The sequence below is a fragment of the Candoia aspera genome, chromosome 5 (genome assembly GCF_035149785.1).
Source record: "Candoia aspera isolate rCanAsp1 chromosome 5, rCanAsp1.hap2, whole genome shotgun sequence".
Taxonomy (NCBI): Eukaryota; Metazoa; Chordata; class Lepidosauria; order Squamata; family Boidae; genus Candoia; species Candoia aspera.
Window position 1 is genome coordinate 79,828,797 of NC_086157.1, and position 25,500 is coordinate 79,854,296.

Below are 25,500 nucleotides of genomic sequence, written 5' to 3' on the forward strand. Positions count from 1 at the left end.
CTAGCTAAAAACTGAAGGCACATATTTTTGTATCCATGTAGCAAAATTTGACACCCTTGTGTACACTCCAGGGAAATTGGGTCTTCCACAACCATAGCCCCAACTAACAATTCCCATCAAAAACCATTTTCCATCGCCCTTATTTCGACATGATAGAGGTCCTCCGGAATCTCCCTAAAAAGAGATTATTTTTAAAAGTTAACATGAGTAATGTTTCTCTACATAGTATGCATGATAACATTATTTTAGTGATAAGATGGTTGTTGAAACTAGTGATTGAAGCAGTTTAATCAACAAGAAAAAAAAATCAAATCCTGAATAAAAATAAATAGTATGACACTAAGTTAATCTAGAATTGTTCCTATCAACCACTAGTTTTCTATGTATGGATTTTCTTCCCATGACCACTCAGTGCACCTATAATGTGAAATAGTATAGTCCATCACAGCTTACAGAACCACTTCATCTTCCATTTCTGAAAATTAATCACTAGGAAAGATTATCTAGATACTCCCTGAATAACCTCTCCATTTGTTAGTCATAAAGTTCATTTTGGCTGGTTATTCATTCTGGAGGTTGTAATCCCAAGTGTTCTGGAAGAAATGTTCATCATGACTCAACACAGGAAAAAACAGAAAAATAAGTGGAAAAAATCAGTTTAAAGGTTTTTTTTTTTTAAATAACATTTCATGAATTCATTTCATTTTCTTGGCAACAGTACGGACGTGGTTTTCCATAGCCTTTTTCTGGAATGTTTTTTCATCCAGTCTCATCTATAGCTGTGAATTCCAGGTGGTTCCCAAGTCTATGATTTTTGGGGCGGGGAGGGGAGGGTAACAAATATGTATTGCAAAAAAGTGAAATCCTTACTTTGCAGCTATCCCTTTTTCCAGACATTATTCCAGCACACAGCATGCGACTTGTTATAAGTCCATAAGTTGAATGACAAACTGTTTGATCCACAATTTCTACCTCTGCTTTCTGTAAAATTGCTGGTGTGTCGTCATCTGGGGAGGGGGGGATGCATAATAAAGCAAGAAAATACATTTCCAGTACCTCATTTTTAATTTTAACCATGATGATGTTATATAGCACAATTTTCCATAAACCAAAAATCTGTTTATATGTACACTATTTTATGTATGCTTGGAATTTAGCTATTAGCTTTTCATTTCCTGGGGATAATGTCTATTGAAATTTAAGGGGCTGTATTCCAAAAAAATGTGTTAACATGACACACTTTAGAGCAGTCTCAGGACCTCTTTACATTCTTAAAAATGATTGAGGACCCAAACAGCTTCGGTTTCTGTGGTTTATATCTACTAATACTTAATGCATTAGAAATAAAAACTGAGAAATTTTAAAATGTTTATTTATTTGACTTCACAGATCCCCTGAAAGGGTCTCAGGGATCCCCAGAGGTCCCCAGACCACAGTTTGAGAACCGCTACTTTGGAGCATTCTAAGAACTTGCATTGTCTCATTAATCCACACAATAGCCCCATGAAGTAAGGCAGCAGAGTTAGGCCCCTATGATAGATAGACTGAGGATGAATTAGAAGACCAAGTCACACAATTATAAGCAGTCCAAACTATTCACATTACCAATAATAAGGAATCTACAGTGTGATTTTCAAAATAACACTCTGCTTGCCAGATTTCAGATAATGCTTAAACCAGGCATGTCCAACCTGTGGCCCACAGGCTGCGTGCAGCCCTGAACAAATGTGGTCCCAAGGCTGAAGCACACGAAGAGTAAAATTAGAACTAAACTTTCTGATGAGCACCTTGGGAACTCACTGAGAATTGCAACCACTTTCATCAAACCAGACATTGATGCATTAATTTCACAAAAACAAGGTCAAATATCCCACTAGTTTTATGTTTCCCTCTTTTTAAAAATTTTATAATACAAATATTAAAAAATAAATGAAGTTTTATTACTTATATACATTAACTATATTATATATTTTATTTGTGGCCCAAGACAATTCCTGATCACTCAATGTGGCCCAGGGAAGCCAAAAGGTTGGACACCCATGGCTTAAAATGAAACACTTGGGCTGGCCCAGGACCATGTGGTTTGTGAAGAAATAAACTATATCCATGGCACATGTAGAGAAGATGGCAAATGTTCCAGGTGCACAGTACCATCCTTCAATGTTGCAGATAACTCATCTTTCATTTGTTTTGAATGTCCCAATTGTACAAGGTTACCGAATTCTGTAAGATTTCCAATACTTTCAGCTTTTTGATATTACGGAAGAATCCATAAAATTTGCAAGAGTTTCACAGTCTAGCCATAATTTTTATATAATGTCTTTTAAGAACACTGAGATTTGATGACCCTGCAAGATTTCGGCCATTAAAAACAATCTTTAAAAAGAAGCTTTAATTAAGGGTTCTTCCGATCATATCTAAGAACTGTGGTGAACCTGTTGACAGTTCTTGCTCACAAAGTTCTTCCTAACTCAGGATCATCATTATTTCTTGAAAAAAAAACAAATATTTGTTGAATGTTGAAGAAATTAGGATTATTTTAAATGTTTTTTTTTTTTTAGTATGCCCAATTTACAAATAATCTTTCAAACAGTTTTCATAGAATTTCTTCAACTGAATTTCCAAGCATAGAGACCAGATACTTGGAAACACTGATATTAGAGGAGATGTGATTATATTAATTAGGGCAAAATTAGATATTTCTACAGCACAGGCAACAATGAACAGAATTGGCTGGCATATTGCATGTCTTACTCTGATTCTAAAGCTGCCCCCCTCCCCCACGATTCCTTTTGTTTATAAGAAATGCATTTGAACAAGAATGATTTTTGGGAAATTACACAGAAACAGAGAGGAAAGTTTTTATTAAAGATCTTGCACAGGGGAATAGAGAACTTAACAGAGAAATCTATGTTAAAAATAGTTTCTTGAGAAGTTTACTGTAATAACTATACAAATGGGAAACTTCTGTTCAAAAGCTTTCTATGATTAAGAAAATTGAGAAATTAAGAAAGTATATATTGTGACCCAATGGTTTATATTTGTATTCATATACAGTATATGTTCAGATACATAAACCCATACATGTAGATCCATATCAGAATATGGATATCAGGGTATCAAGATATCAGGATATAATCTTAAAACAAAGCTATTAAACATTACACAACAAACCGTTTACCACCCTACTAAAGTGGGCAGTAAAATGAATAGGATTTATACCCCTGACATGATATAATGAAATTGAAGATTGAGTCCACTATTTGCTGTTCTGGCCACTTTAAGAAACCCAAGAGATAATTATTTTGGCTCTCATGTTTACATTTCACCTAGATTACCTGTTTTTAATATAAGTATTTTTAAACAAATTTAAACAATTTTATTTATAACAAATTTCAAGCATTTCTGGGGTGTCCATGGGGGAGGAGGGGAGGGTTAGAATGGCAAAAGCGGTATCAAGCCCTATTCTTTTTGTACATGTCTAATGTTGTCATACAGAGAAATAGGACAGAACTCACCATGCAATGCTCTGACACTGCTTTACTCATTCTAATGAGAACAGCCACCTCTTACTAAAGTTCCTGACCACTTCTTATTTTTACATAAGGTCTGTGTCATTGGGAATGAATGAATGAATGAATGAATGAATGAATGAATGATACATTGCAGTGGGCTTACTTGTTTCTTGCTTCTGTCCCCAGCCTGTTACCCAGCATTTTTCTCCAGTGTGCACTCTTTGCATGGTGGGAGGTAAGCATATTGGCCCAACTGACCATCTCATTGTCTCAAGCCATGGAGTGCTTAATTGTAGCAGAGCAATATCATAATCGTAATTTTGACTGTTATAATATTCATGGACAATGATTCTCTTCAAAGTAGAGACAAATTTGGCTTTTCCTTGAGTGTGCATTCCCAAGTAAGCTGTCCAGATTCTAGGATCTGTTAACCTAAATGAAAATAGAACATTCAAATATCTATGACTGAACAACATGACATGCAGCCAGAATAAAGGGCTATCTCTAAGCCCTTGAGCCAACAAAAATTTATACCAACATAAATGTGCTGTTCCCACTAGTGATCCCTATTTGCCACAGATACAATGCTAGCAAAAATAGCATGATTCTGTTTGTATGGTATTCTGAGTATATTAAGAGCAGGGGTTCTCCTGTTCTTTGTTTCTTTCTCCTTCACTCAAGGGTCACCAGTCTATGGGGAAAAAATTGCCTATCACTCTCCCTAATGTGGGATGGGACTGGAAAGGAGGCAAGTTTTAACAGATGGCTAGATTAATAGTTTTGCACAAGTGTTTTCAGTGGTTGTGTTCAACTCTTTGGAATATGGGTTTAGCATTATTTTAGACTAGCATTATTCCAGAAAGATTCTAAACCCATATTTAAAAATGGGCTGAATAACAGCTAACAGGAATGGAGAATTGTCTATGAAGTATCAGAGAAAACTGGCTGGCTTTCTTCTGCTTCAATATCTGTGCACCATTCCCCCTGAGATTTGGATGGCCTCAACACTGTCAGTGTTCCAAAAAGTTTGAAAAATGTGGTTATTCCCTCAGGCATTGAAATAGCATGTTAAGTGAACCCAGTTGCACTGCTGTATAGTTGAAGAATGCAAATTTCTTGAGGATCTCAGCTGAATTGTATTAACATTACAGTATTGTTGTGGTTATTTTTATCTTATTGTTAATGTTTTTTATTTATTCTTAGCCACTCAGAGCTGCAGAAGCAAGATGAGTGGCCATATAAATAATTTATATCAAAGGAACTGTTTTCCCAAGACCAGGTCAGGAACCCTAGCAGAATGGTGTCCCAGCAGAATGGATTATTGGAGGTTCTAGCTATTGCTAATTGATAACTACCTCCTTTAAACTGTGGAAGCTGTTAATCATTGGGTCCACTAAGGTAAAGAGCAGGACAAGCAGGTAGTAGGGAGATCAAGATCCTTTCCACATTAAGCAATTTTGCACCAAAAGTGACATGCGAGTTAACTGAAATACTAAGAGTTCAATACAAACGTTTTGGGAGAAGTATCTCCCATATAACATCATAAAAATAGAGCTTCCGATCCATATTTATTTGCTTCATAAAAAATGCAACTGAGGGGATAAGCAGTGGGAACAAGGGAAAAAAAAGGCTTTCCAAGACACAGCACAGAAAAGAGACAGAGAACTTGGAGCTTTGACAAATAGAAGAGCTCCTCCGTGTTTCTAAGTAACTGAGCAATAACAGAAGTAATAAGAAGCCACAACTTCCACTTGGGATCTTTGGACAGCATTTTGTTTATACCCAAGTTCCTCATTTGTCTGCCCAGTTGACGATGAACTTACACTGCTGATTTTCTAGAAGGTTCTTGTATGCCAAGGCCTGTGATAGTGCAGTTCTTCCAGTGCACAAACCTGAATGTCATACTCCTATACTGACAGGTCTCTGTAGTCCTTAGGCCTTGCAGACACACAAACTTATTGAAATCTGACATCTGCTTTAGTAAGTGAGGAGGGGCAGCAGAGGCCTTTGACAGAGATGGACATGTAGGAAAGGTTTTGTGTGCAGGCCTATATCTAGTCATCTGTGTGCGCATAGGTTTGTGTGTGTGAGTACATGCAAGGAAATGCATGAACATATATACATGTGTACAGTGTTACTGTACTGATTTGCATTGCAGTGATGCCTGTCTGATGTCATATTTCACACTGGGAAAAAAGTGGCATATACTGATTTATTACATAAAGAAACTTGCAGAACCTGCATTTGGCTTCTGGAAAGCTCTTAGGGTTAATATACATGACTGTATTCAACTGTGATTCTTGATGGCCTTGTCTTTTCTTCAGTCTCTGCCATTTCCTTGTGACAGTGCAATATGATGTACAGGGAAAAAAAAAACAGTTGTATTGAAGAAGCTGAATAACCCATGAGCCACAAGAAACTATTAGAGGCTGATGTGGAAGAGTCAAGACTATCACACCCAGGCTTCAAAAATCTGTACAACCACTAGATGGCAACAAAGAGTTAGAGTTTTCTATATTTCTTTGCTGTCATCAAGTGGTCATCTGGATTTTTGCATCCAGGAGATGGTAGCCTGGAAAGGGAGATATTGAAAATATTAAGAACAGGACACTCCTATGCATTGCTTCTTACACAATTGTTATAATTGGATATCAGTAATGTCATGATTGCATTGCATGAATGATTGTTGTAAATTAAAGGAAAACAATACACCCATTGTGCTCTACCAGGTATCACATGCATGACATTATCTTAGAGGAAGGACTCTAGCTTAATTTTATCTACTCACCTGTTCCCCTGAAAACAATGAGCAGCAGAGAGAAGCCACTCTTTTGATAACACAGAGGCCCCACAATAAGCAACTCCAGCAAAATGCAAGCTGGCTTGCCAGGGCCATTCTCCTTCGTAGGTCTCAGAACCTCCCACAATCCTGTTGTGAGCGTTGCTGTATCTAGTACTGCCACAGCCTTTTGAAAGAACACAATAATTTAACATGGTTTTTGTCTCGCAAAACTGCACCAGCAATTGGTTTTATTTACTTATTTAAATGTAATCAATTGCTATCTTGTTTGTTTTTGTGAAATGCCATGCAGCATATCCAGAAGGGTATCCAATCTTTTTCAGGCTAATGGCAACAGTTAACCTTTGCCAGGGCCTGTAATCAAACAAATGGATGGGAAAAGGACAAGGAAGTATCTTGTGCCAGGACAAAAAAATCCAAGCTATGACAAACTTTAATCACGTAAATTAAATAGACATGATTTGTTACTCTCTATATATTTAATCATTCTTCCTTTGTCTCACTAAAAATTGCACGTTTCAGAAGGGCTCTAAAACCGTACCCTAGCAAGCAGCTCAGGAATCTCAAGCTGTACACCATGATGCATAGGATGGCTAAGTGGTCTCTAATCCAAGCACTATCCAGCCCAAACGCATGTACCTTCAGCTATGTGGCATGTCTACTTTAAAGAACTAGCAATTCCTTGGGGGAGGGGAGGATCTTCCAGAAAGCCACTGCCTGTCAAAATAGTCATACACTTTACAAAGTGGTTTTATCTGGTAGAAGACAGCTTCCTAGCTGCAGGTCCATGAAAAAATAAGCACTGTAATAGCATATTATACATAGCAAAATACATGTACTATATTCTACTTGTGTACTCTCATATAGGAGTTTTCAGCCATTTTTTTTTTGCTCATGGCCCCCTTCTGAGCCTCATTTATCTCTGTGATCTCCCTCATAGTTGCTGTTAGCTGGAAAAAAGATACTTTACCATCTGCACTGTTTATTAATCTAAACTGTATAATATAAAGACTGTGGCCCCTTTGAAATATGGCATGCCAGGACATATGGCCCATGTTGAGAATCACTGTTCTAGTATACATGGCTGGAAGTAAATGCATGCATCTGGAGTGCTTTGAGAAGTACAGTAAATTACCTGTGTGAACCTGCAAACAGTTTTTTAAAGGGAAAATTATCCCCATAGCTGTTTAGTTTTAATGATGGGCCAGATACTCCCCATCCCAGTGCCTTAAATGTCTGTACAAAGCTGCAACATATATTATTTAGTTATGAAGTCTTCTCAGAAGGTTATGAAGCAAAAACTGTTTTATCTTAATGAAACAATTTCTTAAGAAGATATTTCCAATCTAAATATTATAAATGATAATCTAAATATTATCTAAGTATTATAAACAATCATAAATGAAATTGTATATGTTCTAAAAACCAATGAGGATTAGACCAAAAGGACAATGAATATATACTATTTGTGAATATGCCTGTGTATATCCTTTAGGCAGACTTACTACAATTATTTTCATCACTTTGATCAAAGCAGTCCAAGATTCCATCACATCTTGCATTTTGTTTCCTGAAGCAAATATTATTGTTGCATTTAAAAGTATTGCTGGTACAGGGAATGCCTAAAAGACAACAACTGTAATGTTTAAACAATCTCAGTTGTCTAGAAGTCAGAATAGTCATTCTGGAATTTTATGTAAGTGCCCTTCACCCTTGGTATGAATTTAAAAAATGCAAGCAAACAAACTATTTTGGTAGAATTAAACTACATATGAAGAATCCTTCATATGTAGTTTCTCAACCTCAGCAATTTAAGATGTGTGGACTTCAACTCTTGGAATTCCCCATTTTGGAACTAATGATTACCACTGCAGATTCCCGTTGTACAGCCCCAATGCACATGCCCTCATAGCTTTCCTAGCAACAGTAGAAAAGTGATTGCCATTGCCTTCCTTTAGAATGTTTTTTTCATCTTCCCACTCTTATATTTCCTGTTGGTTTTCCACACATGTGCACAACTAACCAGTCCAAACATGCTTCGTTCTTAGAAATCGGTAGGCAATCACTATTATCTCTATTATCTTTGTATTTCAAGAGAAGAGTGATGTGTTAAAGAAACAACATTAACCTGCCAATGAATTCATGGGGGAGACAAGATTTGAACCAAGTGCTTCTAAAGAGGTGTACCATTTGTACACATGTACAACATCTATGCATGTAGAAAGTGATGGGGCTCCAATCTACGGTTGTGCCTTCCATTTTGCTTGCCCCAGTTGGAGATGCCTCTGCCTACAAATCTAATTTCTAATCTGCTAGAGGATGCAGAATGAGACACATCTAATTCTGTGTTTATGGGGTGAGACTCACTTTTTGTGCAATGTAATTCATCCTGACCATCTTCACAGTCATTTATTCCATCACAGATAAAAGAATGGTGCTGTGTTAAGAAGTTGCTACTACAATTTTGTTCTGGTATGTCTAAAAAAAACAAAGGAAGATAATCAACCAATTGCTTGGAAAAGCAATACAAAAAGGCAAACAACTCAAATCACTACCATATTTTTAGTTGTTGTGTACTACAGATACTTAACCACAAAACAGCTCATCGCTTTCATCAAAGCAGTCATTGATCCCATCACAAAGCTGAATTTGTTGGATACATAACCCAGTGTGGCATTCAAAAGACCCAAGCGGGCAAGCTAAAAGACAAAAGGGAGAAGAACCCTGATTTCAGGCTTTCTAAAAACTTCTGGTTCTTGCATTAAAGATCAGGTTATGAGAAAATAAGCAGGAGCTGTAAGAAAAGAAACTCAGATGTAAACATGACTAAATAGTGCTCTAGCACTGCTGCTATTCATTTGAAAGGGACAGCAGTCCTACAGAGTCTTCCTTTTAATGAAATTCCATAGAAATATTATTTTGAAGTTGCTCTAAAAATGAGATGATAGAGGATAGTAGTAGAAGCTGAAACTTATATGGAAGCTGAAACTTACATAGGTTTCTAGACTCACTATACAAAGGATTCGTCTGAAATGCATCTTTTCTCATTAGAGAGAGAGAGAGAAAGAGAGAGAGAGAGAGAGAAAAGATGCTATATATATATATATATATATATAAGCTATATACTGTACATAGAACTTGAATTTTTCCATAGGAAAACTCAATATATCCAAGAAATGTTTGTAAGTCAAGTGAGTCTCTTTAAGTAATAACTGGCTATTTCCAGCTTTCTTCTTTCTGGTTCTCTCTGTTTCTACCCTCTAGTCTAGACTTCATGAGAAACACACAGTATAAACTACATATCTCCCTATGGGTACACTGATACAGATTCAAAAAATCACAAAAGCAGTTCCGCATGTTTAGAGCAGCCTTTCTCAACTGGGGTCACTAGGGGCTCTGCAAGAAATCATGACTGAAAAAAAAAATTTTTTTTTAACTTTGCATACTGCACCATGCTAGCTGTAGCTGTTATTATTTTTAGCAGGGTTTCCCTGAGAGGTGAGAAGTATTTCAAGGGTTCCTCCAGGATAAAATATTTGAGAAAGGCTGGTTGAGCCATTTTCATAATAGGTGAAATCAATTGATTCAGAAATTCAGCTTGAGATGTGACATCTGAATAAAAGGGGGGGGGGGCAAACTTTTTTTAAAAAGTCCCTAAGCAGCCTAAAGTCTGAAGCAGCATCTCTCTCTCTCTCTCTCTCTCTCCCTATCACCATCTGTCTGTCTTAGGCTGAGAGATACTTCTTCCTCACTGTGGTCCTTCACATGGAGAGGAGCAAAAGCAGGCTTTCCTTTTTCAGTAACTCAGCACATGTAGTTGAGCTACTCAGCTCATCTGTTCTCAGCTCATCTGTCCACATATCAATGAAAAGATATTAATGAAAAATACAAGTTAATGATCAACTGAAATGAGCTAATTATCTGTATTCTTATTATTAACATGTGTTACAACATTGTATATGTTGTAGTAGTAGTTCCTCATATTAAAGGCCATGGCCATGGCTATTTTCCATCTATGCCTGACTTCTGAACTGACTAGGAGGGGGGCTAAAATTGTAGTACATCCACTGAGACTAACACAAATGAATTCAAAATCTTGCACTTGATCATCGAATCATTCCAATTTTAACAAATTGATTTTTGAAATGATAGTTTGCTGCTATATACAGTTACACAATCTTTTCTCCCAATCATATCAAGCTTACTGAACTATAAGTGATAGCTATTGAAGAGAAGCTAAGAAAAGGAAAAGATATTATCTTTACATCTGTACACAACCTCTGCATGCCAGTAAGGTTTCTGATAAAATTTTTATGGACAGTCTTACGCTGGCTGATGTTGTAACTTCCATATTCCACAAGAAGAGGCTGCTCTGAGAGCTTGGAGCTACATTGAAACTCCATGTTAACCACCAAGCTTGCCACCCGGAATATTGTTTGATGATCAATGTAGTAGCCACAATACCTGCAAAATGGATTATGTGAACTGATGCAGAGCATCTCTCGTGATGAGGTGAGCAGTAAGATATAGTTACAGGATAATTTTGCATTATCACATTTCTAAGTCCACATGCCAAAAGCTTCACGTAGCAGTAGATTGTCTCCATGCAGTGCTCTATTTTATTCCCTAAAGGTTTCCATAATTCATCTTTCCAATCAGCATTCTGTATTTTCTGTAACTAACTGAAGCCAGTTTTTGGTTTTATTCCACTCCAACCTTGTTCCCACTTTCTTTCTTTTCCTCCTTCTACTATATGGATGAGAAAAATGATAAGAATCAATTTCTTATCTTTCACTTTGCATTTTTCCCCCAAAGTGTTTTTGCATTTTGTTGTTGTTTGTTGTAGTTTTTAGTTAAAAGATGTCATTCTCAGAGCAATGCAAGAATATACAGTACAATATATGCCCAACTAAGTGACAGCACCTCGCCAAAATTGGTTGATCTTGAAAAGCTGAGCAGGGTTGCATCTGGTTAGGACTTGGATAAGGGATGACCAGGAAACCCTAAATCTGTAAGCTAAATTGTAGAAGTCAACAGTCATTCTCAAAAAGGGCAAGGGTAAATAATACATATTTGATTATGTCTTCACACAAATGGTGCCATTATATATTAGCATACTGACATCTGATACAAGTACTTAAATCTGTGTGTCATAATTTGCTCCCATTGTGGCCCCCTGATTGATGCCCATATTGTTTCAAAACAAACGAATGAGCCTGTCCACAGACATATCCATGAAGTCACCAAGAGACTTTAACGTTATGCATGGTACCTCTCCTCCGCAAAGGATCGTTACCTTGTCGTGGTGCTGGAGCTTGAGCACCTCAATGATGCCATGAGCTAAACCGTGAAGGGCCACCCAAGACCGGAAGGTCATGACAGAGAGGTCAGACTAAATGCGATCCCTGGGGAAGGTAATGGCAACCCACCCCAGTATTCTTGCCGTGAAAACTAAATGGATCAGTACAACCAGAGATATGTCGGTATGCCATCGGAAGATGAGACCCCCAGGTCGGAAGATGGTCAAAATGCTACTGGGGAGGAACAGAGGATGAGCTCAACTAGCCCCAGACGTGATGACGCAGCTAGCTCAAAGCCGAAAGGACGGCTAGCGGCCGACGGTGCTGGTGGTGAACGGCGAATCCGATGTTCTAAGGATCAACACACCATTGGAACCTGGAATGTAAGATCTATGAGCCAGGGCAAATTGGATGTAGTTATTGGTGAGATGTCAAGATTAAAGATAGACATTCTGGGCGTCAGTGAACTGAAATGGACTGGAATGGGCCACTTCACATCAAACGACCACCAGATCTACTACTGTGGACAAGAGGACCACAGAAGAAATGGAGTAGCCTTCATAATTAATAGTAAAGTGGCTAAAGCAGTGCTTGGATACAACCCCCAAAACGACAGAATGATCTCAATTCGAATTCAGGGCAAGCCATCTAACATCACAGTGATCCAAATATACGCCCCAACCACAAATGCTGAAGAAGCTGAAGTAGAGCAGTTCTATGAGGATCTGCAGCACCTACTGGACAACACGCCTAAAAGAGATGTTATTTTCATCACAGGAGACTGGAATGCTAAGGTGGGCAGTGAAATGACACCTCAAATTACAGGTAAGTATGGCCTGGGAGAACAAAACGAAGCAGGACATAGGCTGATAGAATTTTGCCAAGACAATTCACTCTGCATAACAAACACTCTCTTCCAACAACCTAAGAGACGGCTTTATACATGGACTTCACCAGATGGACAACACCGAAATCAGATTGATTACATCCTTTGCAGCCAAAGGTGGCGGACATCTGTACAGTCGGTAAAAACTAGGCCTGGAGCTGACTGTAGTTCAGATCACGAACTTCTTCTTGCACAATTTAGGATCAGACTAAAGAGATTAGGGAAGACCCACAGATCAGCTAGATATGAGCTCACTAATATTTCTCAGGAATATGCAGTGGAGGTGAAGAATAGATTTAAGGGACTGGACTTAGTAGATAGGGTCCCGGAAGAACTCTGGACAGAAGTTGGCAGCATTGTTCAGGAGGCGGCAACAAAATATATCCCAAAGAAAGAGAAAACCAAGAAGGCAAAATGGCTGTCTGCTGAGACACTAGAAGTAGCCCAAGAAAGAAGGAAAGCAAAAGGCAACAGTGATAGGGGGAGATATGCCCAATTAAATGCAAAATTCCAGAGGTTAGCCAGAAGAGATAAGGAATTATTTTTAAACAAGCAATGCGCGGAAGTGGAAGAAGACAATAGAATAGGAAGGACAAGAGACCTCTTCCAGAAAATTAGAAACATTGGAGGTAAATTCCAGGCAAAAATGGGTATGATCAAAAACAAAGATGGCAAGGACCTAACAGAAGAAGAAGAGATCAAGAAAAGGTGGCAAGAATATACAGACGACCTGTATAGGAAGGATAACAATATCAGGGATAGCTTTGACGGTGTGGTCAGTGAGCTAGAGCCAGACATCCTGAAAAGTGAGGTTGAATGGGCCTTAAGAAGCATTGCTAATAACAAGGCAGCAGGAGACGACGGCATCCCAGCTGAACTGTTCAAAATCTTGCAAGATGATGCTGTCAAGGTAATGCATGCTATATGCCAGCAAATTTGGAAAACACAAGAATGGCCATCAGATTGGAAAAAATCAACTTATATCCCCATACCAAAAAAGGGAAACACTAAAGAATGTTCAAACTATCGAACAGTGGCACTCATTTCACATGCCAGTAAGGTAATGCTCAAGATCCTGCAAGGTAGACTTCAGCAGTTCATGGAGCGAGAATTGCCAGATGTACAAGCTGGGTTTAGAAAAGGCAGAGGAACTAGAGACCAAATTGCCAATATTCGCTGGATAATGGAAAAAGCCAGGGAGTTTCAGAAAAACATCTATTTCTGTTTTATTGACTATTCTAAAGCCTTTGACTGTGTGGACCATAACAAATTGTGGCAAGTTCTTAGTGGTATGGGGATACCAAGTCATCTTGTATGCCTCCTGAAGAATCTGTATAACAACCAAGTAGCAACAGTAAGAACAGACCACGGAACAACGGACTGGTTTAAGATTGGGAAAGGAGTACGGCAGGGCTGTATACTCTCACCCTACCTATTCAACTTATATGCAGAACACATCATGCGACAAGCTGGTCTTGAGGAATCCAAGGCTGGAGTTAAAATCCCTGGAAGAAACATTAACAATCTCAGATATGCAGATGATACCACTTTGATGGCTGAAAGTGAAGAGGAACTGAGGAGCCTTATGATGAAGGTGAAAGAAGAAAGTGCAAAAGCTGGCTTGCAGCTAAACCTCAAAAAAACCAAGATTATGGCAACCAGCTTGATCGATAACTGGCAAATAGAGGGAGAAAATGTAGAAGCAGTGAAAGACTTTGTATTCCTAGGTGCAAAGATTACTGCAGATGCTGACTGCAGTCAGGAAATCAGAAGTCGCTTAATCCTTGGGAGAAGAGCAATGACAAATCTCGATAAAATAGTTAAGAGCAGAGACATCACACTGACAACAAAGGCCCGCATAGTTAAAGCAATGGTGTTCCCTGTAGTAACATATGGCTGCGAGAGCTGGACCATAAGGAAGGCTGAGCGAAGGAAGATCGATGCTTTTGAACTGTGGTGTTGGAGGAAAATTCTGAGAGTGCCTTGGACTGCAAGAAGATCCAACCAGTCCATCCTCCAGGAAATCAAGCCAGACTGCTCACTTGAGGGAATGATATTAAAGGCAAAACTAAAATACTGTGGCCACATAATGAGAAGACAGGACACCCTGGAGAAGATGCTGATGCTAGGGAGAGTGGAAGGCAAAAGGAAGAGGGGCCGACCAAGGGCAAGATGGATGGATGATATTCTAGAGGTGACGGACTCGTCCCTGGGGTTGCTGGGGGTGTTGACGACCGACAGGAAGCTCTGGCATGGGCTGGTCCATGAAGTCACGAAGAGTCGGAAGCGACTAAACGAATAAACAACAATGGTACCTCTCATATAACAGACAATATTCAGATATAGTTTGTAGGCAAACCTAGGGATCTGGATGGTCCTATAGATGTGTTGAGTATTTTTATTAAAAAATATTGAATTTGCCTCTTCTGATACCATGACATAAACTGGTTTGAAACTCCATCCATTTTGAAGTAGGTTGCTATGCAGTGTATGGAGAAATTATGTTCAGGAAACATAAAGCTCTTTTTGGGAAATAGTAGGTCACTTCTTTGAATCTTCATGAACCATATTACAATTAAACTTGAACTTAGGAGAAAATGTTTTGTGACATTATTGATGAGACATGATTATTCCATTTTGGCCAATATTTACTTGTTGAGACATGCAGCAACATGTTTATGCTATTAGAAATAAAACTGTCCAAAGATTGCTCGATTTTTCTGCACACACTTGATGTGTTGGGCGAGACACGCATCCACACACTCTCACACCTATGGGATTCCAATACAATACAAACATACATGGCAGAGATCCTTTAAGTAATAGCACATCAAATGCCTAATGTTAGTTTTGTTCAAACTTTCAGAAATCAGAAGATTTCCGATTATATCACAATTCCCAATTAATTTCGGTTTCACTGCTGTCACCCAAATGATTTCTCAGGGCAACCATGGATATAGTAGAGTGTCTGCTGTTGGAAAGCTTTCACATATGTAATTTTTCTTCTTCCTAGCATTTTCCCGCTATTGCGGGGGTCTGCTTTTTGGATCCTGAAATGCCACTTTGCCCGATCGTCCACATCCTTGGAGTGCAGACCCTTTCACATGTAATTATACATGTCTTACTTAGCTTGTCTATCAGGACAAACAATACTTTGCTTGATGGACAAATAACCTGATTTAATACACAATAGTTTTCTGTGGAACATGCTTCTAAGGGTCCATAAGACTAATTTACTGAAAAACTTTCCTTGCTGCACCATTAAGCTACCTATATCAACATACTTACATTTGCTCATTAATTTTCCACCATCCATGCTCACAGCCTTTAATGCTTTTTTCACTTATCATATAATTATGAAACTTCAGTGCTATACCAAAATTCTTCCGAGGTGCCTGGTTTTAAGAAAGAATAAAAACATCTCATTTTTTACAAAAGGGAACAATTCAGCCTGGCAATTTTTACTGTGTAGAAAGAGTGGCATGTTCTCCTTATTATCAGAATTCATTTTATATGCCACAAGAATAAAATAGGAATAAGCTAGAAGATATATAACACTATTTTACGTATGTATTAGCATTGGCTGCAGTGGGAAGTTGTAAACCGCCCAGAGTCTCTCCAGTGGGAGGAGATGGATGGTGACAAATTTGATAGATAAATAAATAAATAGATGGGGAGTGAGAGCTAAGCTGTCATGTGCTTTGGGAGAGAAGTTCCCACTGAGTACAGTAGAATGGGGAATATACTTCCTTTTTGTTCTGTCTCCATTTCTTATTTTGCCAGTCTTTAATTGTTCCATCTCATTTCCACATGTTGGTGAAAGAATGTAGAGAGCCAGTTTGGTGTAGTGGTTGAGGCATCAGGCTAGAAACCAGGAGGCTGTGAGTTCTAGTCTTGCCTTAGGCACAAAGCCAGCTGGGTGACTTTGGGCCAGTCCCTCCCTCTCAGCCCTAGGAAGGAGGCAATGGCAAACCACTTCCCAAAAACCTTGCCATGGAAACTGCAGGGACTTGTCCAGACAGTCGCCAGGAGTCAACAGTGATTCGAAAGTGACTCGATGTGTGCACGCGCGCACACACACACACACACACAGAAAGTGAAAGAATGTAGATCTGGCCTTGGGAAGTGGGGAAGACAGCAATGAAACATTAAGTGGGGAGGAGGAGAAATGGCAACTTAAACCTGAAAAGCCCGAAAACCCGAGAAAGTAACCCCATCTTAATTTTGTTTGATTTAAGGTGAGACAAACTGACAGACTTTCAAGATTCTATTATCTGACTTCAACAAAGAGCATTCCTGGCCTCCCTCTTGTGCCTGTTGCTTGACCTGGCCTACCTTGAAGGGCTGACAGAGCTTTTCTTAACATCCACGTAACAGTAACCGTGCATATTCATACACCTTTCTCTGTCCCATTTAGTGTGCGATTTTGCTTAATGTAAGCATTCTTGCATACAATTATCCCTAATATGATGCATTCTGAACAATATCCTCATTAAGCTTCATCAACATCTTTGGGTGTTCTACTATACCCCACAACATGGTTTTATAATGATTTTTAGTTGGAGCCAATACTGAAAAAAATAAGTGTTGTAAAACTGAGAGCATGAATGTTGAAGGACAATGGCATATCAATTCAAGTATCAGTTCAGGAAGTACAAGTTAGGCTAGTTCATATTAAAATACAGATAATGAGTTATCTTATTAAACGTTTCATCCCAAATGCAGACTGCTTGTTTCTTCCAGTTCCAATACCTCCTCTGTGTTGGCAATCAGATTGGCCCATCAGCCTCTCATTGGCACAAAACCAGGGAATAACTCTCAGTAGCCATTTCTGTTTTATCTGTGCCAGGCTACAAAGAGACATAGTGGTTGCTTTAGTTTAACCTGCCAGTTCTGAAAGCTTAAAGAGAGAGGCCAGGCTGGCAGAATCCAAGTACAGGTGCAGCTTTCCATCACTCACAAGGAAACCTTTCATCTCCCATTGCAGCTACTTGACCCAAAAACGGGAGTGGGAGAGACATTAAAGCTTTGTGCAGAGATCAAAGAGATCAGAGTCTTGCAACTTCATCTCACTAAAGAGACAGAGAGCCGTCTTTCCAGCTGACACCAAACATGCATGAGTGTAGTTGGGAAACTCCTCCAATGATGGGATTTCAAATTACCTGAAAAGTCCACACACAAATACATTTCGGAGGGTAGTAGCTGGGATAATATGGACTCATGATTCGCCCTTCAAATCCGGCACTTTCTAATGCCAATATAGCTTTTCCACATTCTGAGAAAAGAGAGGAGGATCCTGTTTATTATTATACAGTTGGGAAACCAAGATTCAACCAAAAAGGCAGAAACCTTCTTTGTAGTACTTTTTTTTTTAATTGTTAGACATGGTTCTCTGCTGTTTTACATAGAGTTCAGTGTGACAAAGAACGGAAATAAGTGAAAACAGGGGAAAATGTAGTAAGAGAAATAAGACAGCAACAAACAATGCTTAGTCCTTCCACACAAGGCAGAAACACAGATAAGGAGAATCTGAATGTGATGTGGCACCCTAAAGAAATGCTGTTGAAAACAGAACTGCCTTTACCTGGATTATGAAAGTGGCATGGAAGGCATAGTCTACATGTCAAGGTCATGACCTCCATATTTTTGTGATCACAATGAAAAGTTCTCTCAAGCTGCTAAATACTTATCACAGACTTTCTTGAAAGAAAGTGATAGTTAGTAAGGAAAATAAAGAAATTAGAAGACCACAGAAGAGTCAATGACTAATATACAGTAGTAGAAAAAAGATACCCAAAGCTACCTGACTTCCTGTGCTAAGTTGGAAAGTCCCCATTACTATAGATAGTAAGGTAGGATTCATTTATTGCCATGAAACTACCTATAGATAATTGAATAAAACAAGTGTTTAAAGGTCAAGATTCTCTCAAATTGAGCCCTGCTCCTATTACTACATGGATAATTCTCTTGGCAACAATATAGAAGTGGTTTGCTGCTATACTGCTGTCTTCTGTTCCCAGCATTGTCTACCAAGCTGTGGTTTTCCTGGTGATGTTTCTGTCAAATACTCATGAGATCTAATCTTGCTTTGGAATATCGATCAGTTTTCAGTAAAGTCAGAAGTAGACAAATTAGTCTTTTTAAAAATAGTTTTCATGCTGGGTATATATGACAACTGCTCCATCTACTGGGTTAATGTAGCATAACATGGATAGGTTATAGGAGTAACTGCAGCTGGGCTAACCCTTGATGTTCTAAGCAGAAAAAACTCTTACTGAAAGTGAAACAAGGAATAGAAGAGATGAAAAAAGTTGGAGAGGATCTAAATGGATGCCAGAGAAGATAAAATAAATTGCCATGAATAATGCAGTATTTTCAAAGGCAGAACATAACTTGAGTAATGTCCAGAATATGACCACACTTCCACATTTAAAAGAGAGACAGAGAGAATACTCACTTTCTTGTGGAATGACCTCAAAGTAGCCGTGAAATTCCTTCACTTTCTTCACTTGTGTGGACTTCAGTGTGACTAGCATCATATTATTTGTAGAAACAAAAGATATGAATGAATTGGATGGTTCACATATTCTGAAATAAAATATTTTGTTATAAATGCATAGATGTTATAGAAATTACTAGGTATCTTTTATGCCTGTGCTAGAATTCCCCCTCTGCTTCATTGGTTAATAATCTAACTGATTAAACATACAACAAATTGTGCTAACAATTTGGAACAGTAAATATAGAATCCCTATAGTTCTCATTAACGTGCGTTGAAAACAAAATATTACTGATTATGTAATAGATATGCTTGCCTTGAGAGTGGCCACAAGAGCTTCTAAATTCACCCATATATAATATCATAATTACCATTAATGAGGAATCAAAAATTTTAAAGGGTACATATAGGAATCTTATCCGTTGCTAACTCTGTATAAAATATATGCTTCAAAATAGCATATAAATTTGTGGTTTCTATTTTTCACTAATCCATAATGTGACTTGTTTGGTGGGCTTAATGTGTTATGTAAACCTAGCTATTGTGATTTGTATATCATGGCTTAAGTTTGATGCAACATATGATCCTAGATAACTATGGCTTACTGTTAAAACAAACTCACATTGTGAATTCTAAACCATTTAATTCCATTGGAGACAGATATTTATTAATACAGCATCTGAACATGTTTGTGTAAAGAAATTGTGAGATTTTGTTTAAAAGTTTTAGATTTTTAAAAAATCTTAGCAATATTTTTTTTTAAATCTTACTAAAAAAACATACTTACCGATACAATATCTTACTCTTTATTGGCATTAGGGAGTCATAAATGGTCAATGAATCAGTAATGCAGTTGTCTGCTTCAATCTGGATGGATGCTATGGAAAGGCGGATTAAGTAGCCAACCAACGCAATCAGTTTAAAATAACAGATCATCCTTCCTGATGTTTCCAAAAAGTCCAATGGAAAATGTTGATGCAAACGATCTGCATGCAGATCATAGATGCAGTTTGCACCTGCAGAAATAGCCCAAGCCCATTTCATTCACCAATTGCTCCACTCCAATTATTATGCAGGAATCACATTTTACATAGCATTTCTCATGTCACTGATAAAAAATGATAATGTAACTACTTTCATTAACAATTTCATTTCCTTATGAAAGTTTGGCTGATTGCAAGATCAGATTGCTTGCAAAAATATCTGAAAAGTTCTTGATGTTTACAATTTTGATTTTCATTATTTACAAATATTAAGGAAAGGAAAGGAAAGGAAAGGAAAGGAAAGGAAAGGAAAGGAAAGGAAAGGAAAGGAAAGGAAAGGAAAGGAAAGGAAAGGAAAGGAAAGGAAGAAGCCACACATAATTAGAATCTACTCATATGGATATATGGTTACCGCTCCAAACCATAAGTGTCTGTGGGGGCCAGTCAAAATCATCAAGATGGCAGAAGAAGCATTGCAATACAAGCTGCTGCCCCTTTGGAATGTTCATGTGATATCAACACATCTACAGTTTACAATACAACACATCTATGGTTTGCAATGCAATGGTCTGTCTCCAACTTGCCTAGTTTGATAGCCCACCTCAGGGATCGCTGATCCCATCTCCTGTCTCATGCTGCATTGCTTTGCTCCATCTCCCTTGGCCCAATGGAGAACAAGATATGAAACTGAGGAGCTTGGTTTACATGACTTAATCCCATAGTCTATATAGAAAGTCCTTCTGCTGTGAAGCTTCATAGTCATTGGAATTTACAGGTTAGTAATAGGCATATGACAATGATTACAGCAGAAAATTGGTTGTGTTCACAGTGTGACCACATTTCACATAGATATGCTGTTGCATGAGAAGGATGCAATGAATGCTAAATTGATTGATCCTCATCCTATAACATAGGGCTATAATGCTAACTTTTAAAAATCTCAGTCTTTTAATTGAATGCATTCCATTTCATTTACATGAGAAAAGAGTGTACTTCTTAAAAAATTATTGATTAGCTTCACACCAAGGTATATGCAGAAATAAAAAAAATCCTTGAAGATATAAAGAAATAAAAGCATTAACAGTAGAAAAATAAGATGGCTGTAGTTGGGCTGTAGTAGCTGCTTCTATTCTCAGAAATAGAGGCAACGTATATGCCCCATAAACTCCTCATTTTTTCGTCCCTTTTCCTAAACAGACATATCAGAAACAAAAACAACAAACAGGTTTAAAAAATAATGAAAGGAAATAGCAATCAGCTGGTGAATCCAAGGCATCACACTGACAATGTGAAATGCTTTTATGGTTTTTCCACTCACTCTAAATTGGAATAGGTGACTTTTTGGTGACTGAAGCTGCACTTAACATATTTAGAACTAAGGATAAGGGGAGGCTACAGTTGGACTGATGATGAAAAATGAATGGGGCTTTATCATGAATGTGGGTGGATTTTCCATTTTCTTCCTGAGGATTTGTCTGAGCAGCAGAGGGGGTTATCTTTCTTTTTAAAATACTGTTGGACCTATTATAATCTAGGTATCATGCATACCCTGCCTCAGTGTGAGAGGAAACTACGACACTGACTTTCATGAATTGTGTTCCAAGGGCGGATGAATGTTGATCTTCAGTTGCTACCTCTTCTAATTTTTTCTTTAATCTTGGTTTTTAAATTTGGTGTATGCCACTCAGAGTGGTTTTGAGTTGGGCAGCCTTATAAAACAAATAAATAAATAGACCAACAGAGTGAGTTCCAGCCTTCACGCAGTCTTGTAGCTGTGAGTTACATGTAGTCTAAACAGCAGGAATGGCAGAAACAGAAGCATTCTGAACTGTTGAAAGCCTCGAACGATATACTGTGAAGGATGGAGAACTGCTATCTGCATATGCTGCTATTTCTGTTGATTCTCTCCTTATATATTTGTAGATTAGCCTGGCATAAACCTACAAAATAAACTTCTAGCTATAAAAAAAAAAAAACAGTCCTAGAACAGAAACTTCTTATCTCTTATTCTTGGAAATGGGAAACATTTCCTAATTCTCACTTATCTCTAGCATCTTTGTAAGGATTATGTTTTGTAAAGTACATTGAACAATCAAAAGCATTGTGCAAAAGAAGCCATAAAGAAAAATGGTAAAAGGTGATCACTGCAACTTTAATTGTTGCACCATATATACTTCCCAGTTAAAATGAGGTTAAAAACAACAGTGCTGATAGGCAAACTCAGTAGTGTACCTGTTCCTATTGTTGAAGAGTAATCCGATCGAAGCCCAACTACATTGAAAAAAAATACTAATAAGTCTCCTTATATTTAAACAATGTTTGCAATAAATAGTAAGTAAACAGTACATATGCATATAATAAGCTATAGATTTGGAACTTGAGAAGCAGAGCAAATTCATATTGCACAATTACATATGAATTTGTGACTTTACTTAAACACACTCAGTGAAGAGAAGTCTATAAATTCTGTGTTTGGTTCCACTGTCAAATTACCTTACTATTAGGAATATTTTTTTTTCTAAGTTCATCTGGAATCTGATCTCTTGTTTTTTATATCTATTAAAACCATATCCTAAATTCTGAACTAAAAGAGATCAGGTCCTGGCCTAATTTTCTGTGATAGTTTCTAAAAGTGCTTTCATAGCAGTGTTTCATTACCAATTCCTTTAATTTCTCTATCTAGGACTGAGTTTCTTATCAGATGGTCCTCCTGTCATTCTTCTCTGAATCAATTTACCTGACCGCTTCTTAAAATACAGTGCTCAGAACTAACAAAATACTCAGGGCGTAGCCTGACCATTGAAGATTAATATGGAGCTAAACCTTCCTGTGATTTGAAAACTGTGCTTCTGTTGGTGCAGTGGTGTATCAAGCATATTTGAAACCCAGAGCATATTATTTTTTAACACCCTCTTCCTCCATTGCTGCTACACCATGCCACCAACCGCCAAAGAGCTGACTAGAGTGCAGGGAGCAGCAACCAAAATCCATATCTGCCACTAGCCTCCTTGTCATCTTTGGCAGCACCCCCCCCCCCGCCTTTTCCATTGCCTGTACCCAAGGCCAGACCACCCCAACACCACCCTTGATATTCCACTGTGTTGGCGCATTCCTTTTTTTTGCCACCACATTATGCTACTGATTTGTATTCTGTTTGTAATCAACTAATACTGCCAGCTGGGTATCTACCAGTCTGCACTTCAGCATTTGATTTCTGCCTAAAAAGTTAAGCACTTTTCATTTTCTTCCATTAAATTCATTTGTTCATTTTCAGCCCATTTCTCTAGCCAATCTTGATTATTTCCATGTTCTGTGATACTACTGTTCCTAATTTAATTAAATTGACTGGCTTTGCTAAATATTCTGGGGCTACTAAGTAATAACATTGTTGAAGAGTGCACAGCCCAGACCCAATATTGTGAGCATTCTGAGTATGATTTTCAATTAACTAGCTTGATAATCAGTATATTACAGAGTACCTTTTTAAATTCTTTCTTGAAATCAAGATATAGTACTTATACACAATTCCCAGAATCAACTAAGAAAGTTATCCAAAAGCTAATCTATTGTTGACAAAGAATGCTGATATATTATAGTTACTGCATCATTTTCAGTTTGCTTACAAACTGACCTTTTTAATATCTACCTTAGAATCTTTTCAGGTATTGATGTCAAAGGGATCAATTGCCTGGATCCTCTTTTATTCCTGTTCTGAAATAGTGACATTTGTCTTTCTCTAGTAATTTATAAATTTTAAGATAACAGTTGGAAAATATTTCTTAGTAATTTTTAAAATTCCTAGGAAACAGGAAAAATTACTCATACTGTTTTTTAAGTCTTGCTGGATACAGAAAATAAATATTGCAGTAGTGGGGTTCTTGCACAACTGTGAAGAGTAATTGTTTTAGTATAACAAAATTATTCATTTATCATCTCTGGAGAAAGGGTAGTTCTTTCCATCAGAACAGGAGTGGGCAATGCATAGAAGAACATGGCCCCAGCTCCATTTTTGCAACCTTCAAAAGCTCCCAGGATTTGGCAGCTAATATTTGGCAGCAAATTTTTCAGCATTATTTTTGAAACAAAAGTGAGGCTTCAGTTAGGCATGTTTAAATCTCTAGGAGGCTTAACAAATCTATTTTGAGTAACTGCCTCAAGCACTCCTAACCATTTTAAGCTAAGAAGCAGGCTGAAAATTTTATCCCCATGAATTTACAATTTCCATGCATAACTGTCTGTGTCCCCTTCAATCCCTAAATTAAAATGCTGTGCACTCAGAAAAAGGAAACCTTCAGATACAATTAATACTATATATGAATTCTTGATTTAGAAATACCAACCACTGAGCACAATGGAATCCATATCCACTGCAAGACCTTGAAGACTTCCTACTGAGGTTCGATTGGTGATGCTTGTCTGAATTGAATTTTTTAAAATAGCTGCAATGCAGTCTTCACAAAATATTTGGCCTTTTGCCTGTGGTACCACAAACACAATCCAGAAATGGACAAGAAGTCCCCCATTGTTGTTATTGCTGAAATCAGTACAAAACAAATTTTATTTATTTAATTTATACAATCACTTGTGTAGTTCATACATTCAAGGACTTGGGGCAGTTTCCTAACAAGGAAAATAACGAATGAAACTAACTCGCTAACTAAATTAACAAAGATTATCCACTGAGGCAGCCGAGGTCCACCTCATCAGGACAATAACAGACAATAAACATCAGGACAAAAAACCTTGTGGATGTTGAGCAAAATGAGACCCCACAAACCTCAGAGGGAAAGGTGTTCCATGGTTTTCAGCTGTCATTGACAAGTATACTGTACCTTTGAGCCCCCTCTATTATCACTTCACAAAAATTGGGAAGCCTCAGCAGATCCTTTCAAGGTGCACAGATATACTGGGCTAAATCTGGACAGGAAAGACAACCCACTACATATTTGGGTGCCAAACCATTTAGGACTTTGTATGTAATAATCCACACCTTGAACTGGACCCAAAAGTTTATTCAGCTTACATCAAAAACTGTCATTATTTAAAGAAAATGCTAATAGTTTTGAAATATACAATGTTTTAATATGGAATGGAAATGCTTTGTATGCTGGCATACAGTCATTTGTAAAGTGGTACTTGACCTGCAGCAAGATAATGCACATAAATTAAATGATAAAAGAAACAAGCTACAAATTGTGTCCCACCTGACATCAGAGACAATGGATTGCTTATAAAATTTTGAGAAAGCAGATTTGGTATACACCAGGTTCATCTGAAAGACAAAGTTTAGAAACTTATTTGACTGTCCTTCATACATTCAATTTTATTTTATTGAGAGCAGTCAAAATTGTGGATTCTTAACAAGAATTCGTGATTATTTCTTCTGAGAATGATGAAATATTTTTATAACAATGTATTCATTTATGAAAGTAAAGAGCAATGCTTATGACAGCTTTTGTTTGCCTGGATATGAAGCTCTTCCCCTCCCCCCACCAACTTTTAATTAGATGTGACTTA

General features: G+C 37.7%; 1 protein-coding gene across 1 annotated transcript in view; it reads right to left on the reverse strand.

Annotated features, from left to right (window-relative positions):
- Positions 1-25,500, reverse strand: part of LOC134498561 (transmembrane protease serine 7-like) — a 32,702-nt gene continuing 7,202 nt past the window's right edge. The window contains exons 4-18 of the mRNA XM_063304719.1: positions 25,188-25,255; positions 24,324-24,517; positions 22,216-22,254; positions 19,788-20,016; positions 18,959-19,089; positions 17,664-17,776; positions 15,790-15,896; positions 10,643-10,779; positions 8,907-9,014; positions 8,683-8,793; positions 7,821-7,937; positions 6,304-6,481; positions 3,679-3,947; positions 871-1,007; positions 1-174 (exon numbers count right to left, since the gene is read on the reverse strand). Of these exons, the coding sequence (XP_063160789.1) occupies positions 1-174; positions 871-1,007; positions 3,679-3,947; positions 6,304-6,481; positions 7,821-7,937; positions 8,683-8,793; positions 8,907-9,014; positions 10,643-10,779; positions 15,790-15,896; positions 17,664-17,776; positions 18,959-19,089; positions 19,788-20,016; positions 22,216-22,254; positions 24,324-24,517; positions 25,188-25,255 (2,112 nt within the window). The remainder of the gene's footprint in view (positions 175-870; positions 1,008-3,678; positions 3,948-6,303; positions 6,482-7,820; positions 7,938-8,682; positions 8,794-8,906; positions 9,015-10,642; positions 10,780-15,789; positions 15,897-17,663; positions 17,777-18,958; positions 19,090-19,787; positions 20,017-22,215; positions 22,255-24,323; positions 24,518-25,187; positions 25,256-25,500) is intronic.